The 4,508-nt window shown below is 55.1% G+C and overlaps 1 protein-coding gene across 1 annotated transcript; it reads left to right on the top strand.

Moving 5' to 3' along the window:
- The first annotated feature begins 1,482 nt into the window (after positions 1-1,482).
- Positions 1,483-4,269, top strand: LOC129025827 (testis-specific Y-encoded protein 3-like). Its single transcript, XM_054473393.2, has 6 exons — positions 1,483-1,989; positions 2,601-2,678; positions 2,807-2,918; positions 3,020-3,165; positions 3,273-3,354; positions 4,049-4,269. The coding sequence occupies exons 1-6, from the start codon at positions 1,636-1,638 to the stop codon at positions 4,069-4,071; spliced, it is 795 nt and encodes a 264-aa protein (XP_054329368.1). The 5' UTR covers positions 1,483-1,635; the 3' UTR covers positions 4,072-4,269.
- The last annotated feature ends 239 nt before the right edge of the window (positions 4,270-4,508 follow it).

Below are 4,508 nucleotides of genomic sequence, written 5' to 3'. Positions count from 1 at the left end.
GCTGGCAATGGCAAAGAGACTGCCCGTCCTCCAGGGACGTTCCCAGGGAAACGTGCCCTTCGACTTTCTGCTGCGCGGGAAGGGACCTTGGCGCCGCGATTCTCCCTTGTGAGTGCTGTGCTTGGCTCCCCTTGCCTACCACGTGTTCCCAGGGCTGCTACAAGCAAGCTGCAAGGATATGGCTCTGGCCCAAAAGGCGGAGATGCCCTGTGGCCTGGGGCACTCACGGAGCCCAGCTCCAAGTGAAGGACCTCCAGCGAGTCCATTGACGGCACAGGTGTTCTTGGTCCAGGGCCAGGCTGTGCCCGCTGGCCCTCCTTCTGCCACATCACGTCGGTCTCCTCCTCAACCACCACCTCCACCTCAGCCATTATGTCTTCCACCATCAGCACCGCCTCCTCTTCCAAGGCCGCCTCCTTGCTCTGTACTCCGGCCGTCCTCAACAGCAGAGCCTCCAGCCTGAACACGGTGCCGTCCTGTGTGCTCCCACAGATCCCGGCCTGCGCAGCCCAGCCCAACCTCCGCACCCCTAGGCTCTTGGGGACCGATCCCCCACAGACACCCTCCCTAAAAACCCACGGGCATCGCCCTGCTGAGAACCTAGTCCCACACCCACGTGGACCCAGGTTTCCTGAGGAGCTCCGCTGGACCCGCAGATCCTGCAATGGCCACAGGGCTCGGCTCCCCCGCAGGCTCAACTGTGCACAGGAGCTCAGGAGCCAGAGGCCCAGGCCCTGGGCCTGCAGAGCACCACCAGCAGGCACCGCAGCCACTGCAGCGGGTGCGGGAGCCTCTGGGTCGGCAAGGCATTGCAAAACACCGTGCGCGCAAGTCATCAATGGCCAACCCTGGCGGCCGGCCTCTGGTGTGCCCAGGGCATAGGACAAGAGGCCCTTTGGAATGCTCCTTGGACTGCAGCATCCTCAGGGAGGAAGCATGGTACGCAGAGCCTGTATTTGCCTCGACCTGCGATAGTGTGTGCCGGGGTTCTGGCCTCTACAACAGATCAATTTCACCTTAGCACAAGGAGGCGACTTTCCTCCCACGTGCCCGGCCCGACTCACTTCCCCTAGGCCGCCCCTGTCAACCTGGCCCCAGCAACCAGAGAGAGTTCTCTGGATCTGCAGTATTGCTTCCGTACCATCCAGCTGGCCTGCCTAACGAAGAGAGATGTTTCATGTGTTCATGACACATAGAGATTTTCATGGCTTGCCACACTCAGGATGTCAGGACACAGGGCTGCCGTGCCCACAATTCCAAATGCCACGCAGCCCGTCTGTCCCAGGATGCCGAGCTACCGGGCACAAGCTCCAAGGGCTTCTCGGAGGAGGTTTGGGGAGAGGAGTTGGCGTTAGGGGGAGTTGGAGATGCAGGCCCACCAGTGGCTGTGCCGCCCAGGGAGACGCCCACCGCCCTCCCATTCATTGGCCAGCATGGGAGGAAGGCGGTCGCAGCGCGGCTCCCCACGCTCTTCCCGCGCAGTCCATTAGGGGGCGCCCGGGAGCCCCGCGCATGCGCACTGAGGGCCCGCTGACCCACTGGGTGCAATAAAGGCTGCGGCCGGGTTCGTGTGGCTCGGTTCGGGCAGCATAGGCCTTGCTCAGTGGGAGTGCGGAGGAGGGCACCGTCTTCAGGATGGAGGCTGTACAGGAGGGGGCGGCCGGGGTGGAGAGTGAGCAGGTGGCTTTGGGGGAGGAGGCGGTGCTGGTGTTGGATGACATAATGGCGGAGGTGGAGGTGGTGGCCCAGGAGGAGGGCCTCGTGGAGCCGCAGGAGGAGGCCCAGCGGGCACAGCCTGGCCCTGGGCCCATGACCCCAGAGTCTGCACTGGAGGAGCTGCTGGCCGTTCAGGTGGAGCTGGGGCCGGTTAATGCCCAAGCCAGGAAGGCCTTTTCTCGGCAGAGGGAAAAGATGGAGCGGAGGCGCAAGGCCCACCTAGACTGCAGAGGCGCGGTCATCCAGAGCGTCCCTGGCTTCTGGGCCAATGTTGTATCCTTCTCAGTGTTTCTTCTGCCTTTCTGGTGGAGAGGTGCTCTCGGGGAAGTGTAAGTAACTTATGGGCAGCTTGGCATCGATGTGACGCCACCTTTGGGGAACAAAGGTGAGTTGCCCCGGACAAATGTGGCTAGGGAAAACTGCAGCAGGCGTGGGTACTATTTTCCTGCGTGCGGCAGAGAAACCCTTGGTGATGCCGAGCAGCAGACGTTTGGGGCATGTTTTTGAAGAACAGAAGCGAGTTCAGACCAGAATAGGTTTTTGTGTGCATCAAGCTATTTTTAAGGCAGTGTGATTGCTCCCCCTTTCTAGTCCGATCTGGGACTGGGCGTCTTCGGCTATAAGCAGGTTCTGCCACTCCTCAGACACCAGCAAGTCTCTGCAAATCGCACCTCCGCATGTCAGTGCAGTCAGCCTCAGAATTATACACCCTCTGTGAAGCCAAGGGGCCTTATTTTAGGGGTAGGGGGAGGCGAAAGGAGGTCATACGTGGAAGCAGATCTGAGAAATCCCCTACCCCAGCCTCTGGGTGCTCTTAGGCCTTCTTCCCTGTTGCTCCTAGCTTCTCCTTCCACCGCATGTAAAGGCTCTTTGACCTAAATCAGATTGCAAACCACCCCCAGATGTCAGCCCTGATCACTGACCAAGATGAAGACATGCTGAGCTACATGATCAACTTGGAGGTGAGGACAGCAAGACTGAGGCTAGAGGGTTTAGTGGGGGAGGGTAAGGGAAATAATTGGTTCCTGTGAGCAACAGTTGGCACCTCACCCAAAAAGGTATTTAAACTTTCTCCACCTTGTCCTGACAGGTGGAAGAAGTGAAGCATCCCGTTCATCTCTGCAGGATCATGTTGTTCTTTCGGAGTAACCCCTACTTCCAGAATAAAGTGATTACCAAGGAATATCTGGTGAACATCACAGGTGACAGGTGGCTCCCAGGATGGGTAGTGGAAGGAAGATGGTGGGTGGATCATTGCCAACGTGATCCAGTCCCCTTCCCACAAAACTTTCTGTCTCTGTAGAATACAGGGCTTCTCATTCCACTCCAATTCAGTGGTATCCAGATTATGAAGTTGAGGCCTGTCGCCGCAGACACCACAACAGCAGCCTTAACTTCTTCAACTGGTTTTCTGACCACAACTTCGCAGGATCTAATAGGATTGCTGAGGTGGGTCCTCACTGGGAAACATCAGCAATGACCCTGGTGTGTTCCCACCTGTTTGGGTCACCAGTCTGAGCCCTGATGAGGCGTTTGCCGATTGATTCCCCTGACAGATCCTATGTAAGGACCTGTGGCGCAATCCCCTGCCGTACTACAAGAGGATGAAGCCACCTGAAGAGGGAACAGAGATTTCAGGTGAGCCGTTCAGTTGGAACTGGAGCTGTTTGATGCCCACTATGAGGGGGTTGACACACCTGCCTATTCAGGGAGCCTGGACGCTCGTTTCAGAAATGTAGAAATTGAGGCTGCTTTCCTATATGTAGAAATTCCTTGAGAGGACGAGAGAGAGTGACAGAATCCAGGACATTCATGGCATTGGGCTGAAAAAGGCAGATTAGAGACTGCACTGCAAGGCAGGTTATAGCTGTGAGTCTTAAGCCCAGGGGAGCATAGTCCATTTCCAGAATCACTGAGAAGTGAAGCTGAAAATCATTCACTTCAATCTGTAGCCCTTGATTCCATGGCCGTCAACCCCAGCGGCAGTCATCCTACCTACTCCATGAGATTGGGCTCCCTGAATGTGCCTCCTGGTCATCCCTGTCCTAGACCGCAAAGGATTGTTTAGATTGATGGATTTCCTTGAGCTATTGCCGCATCAGATTTCTGTGTGCTTTTAGTGTACAATGCATCTTGTTAGCTGACTCCCCTCACAGAGAGTACTGGGAATGGGGCAGGTATTGCGGAGAACAGTTTGTAACCCATGGTAGGAGGAAGTTTAAGAGATCACAAATGGGGAAGGGATATCCTTTTCTCAGCGGGCCCTGCAATTAAAACATTTCAAAGTATGGCTGAGAGAAATGCGTTTTGACATGCGTTTGTGTTTCTCTAGGGGACTCCCAGATGTTGAGTTGACTGTGAGGGAGCATCGGACCTTACTTAAAACAGCAGAACTCCTAAAAAGTTACTACCGTATGCAGGATGTCAGTACTCAGCATGGTCTTATGCCCAGGAAGTAAAGGAAAAACCGACCCAGTCACAAAAAAATCAGACAGGAAAAGGGGGTAAACTTGGATTGTATGGAATGCCAAATAAATATTCTCAAGAATGTTTGACTGTGTGTGTGTGTGTTTGTTTCTGTGTGTGTGTGTACGTTTATCCCCTGGATTTGGGTGTCATATTGAATTGATCAATCAATATGCTTTATTTTCTTCATGGAACTGACCCGTCTGTGTTGGAGCTGGGCCTCTAAAATTGTGGAGTGAATGGGTGTGGAATGTGTTGGGATTCTTCCTACAGGACAGAGTTGGGGAGGTCAAAGCAAAAGACAGCTTAGTTGGAAACTTACTTTG

The sequence above is a fragment of the Pongo pygmaeus genome, chromosome Y, assembly GCF_028885625.2.
Source record: "Pongo pygmaeus isolate AG05252 chromosome Y, NHGRI_mPonPyg2-v2.0_pri, whole genome shotgun sequence".
Classification (NCBI taxonomy): Eukaryota; Metazoa; Chordata; class Mammalia; order Primates; family Hominidae; genus Pongo; species Pongo pygmaeus.
This window is presented reverse-complemented; position numbering and strand designations above follow the sequence as displayed.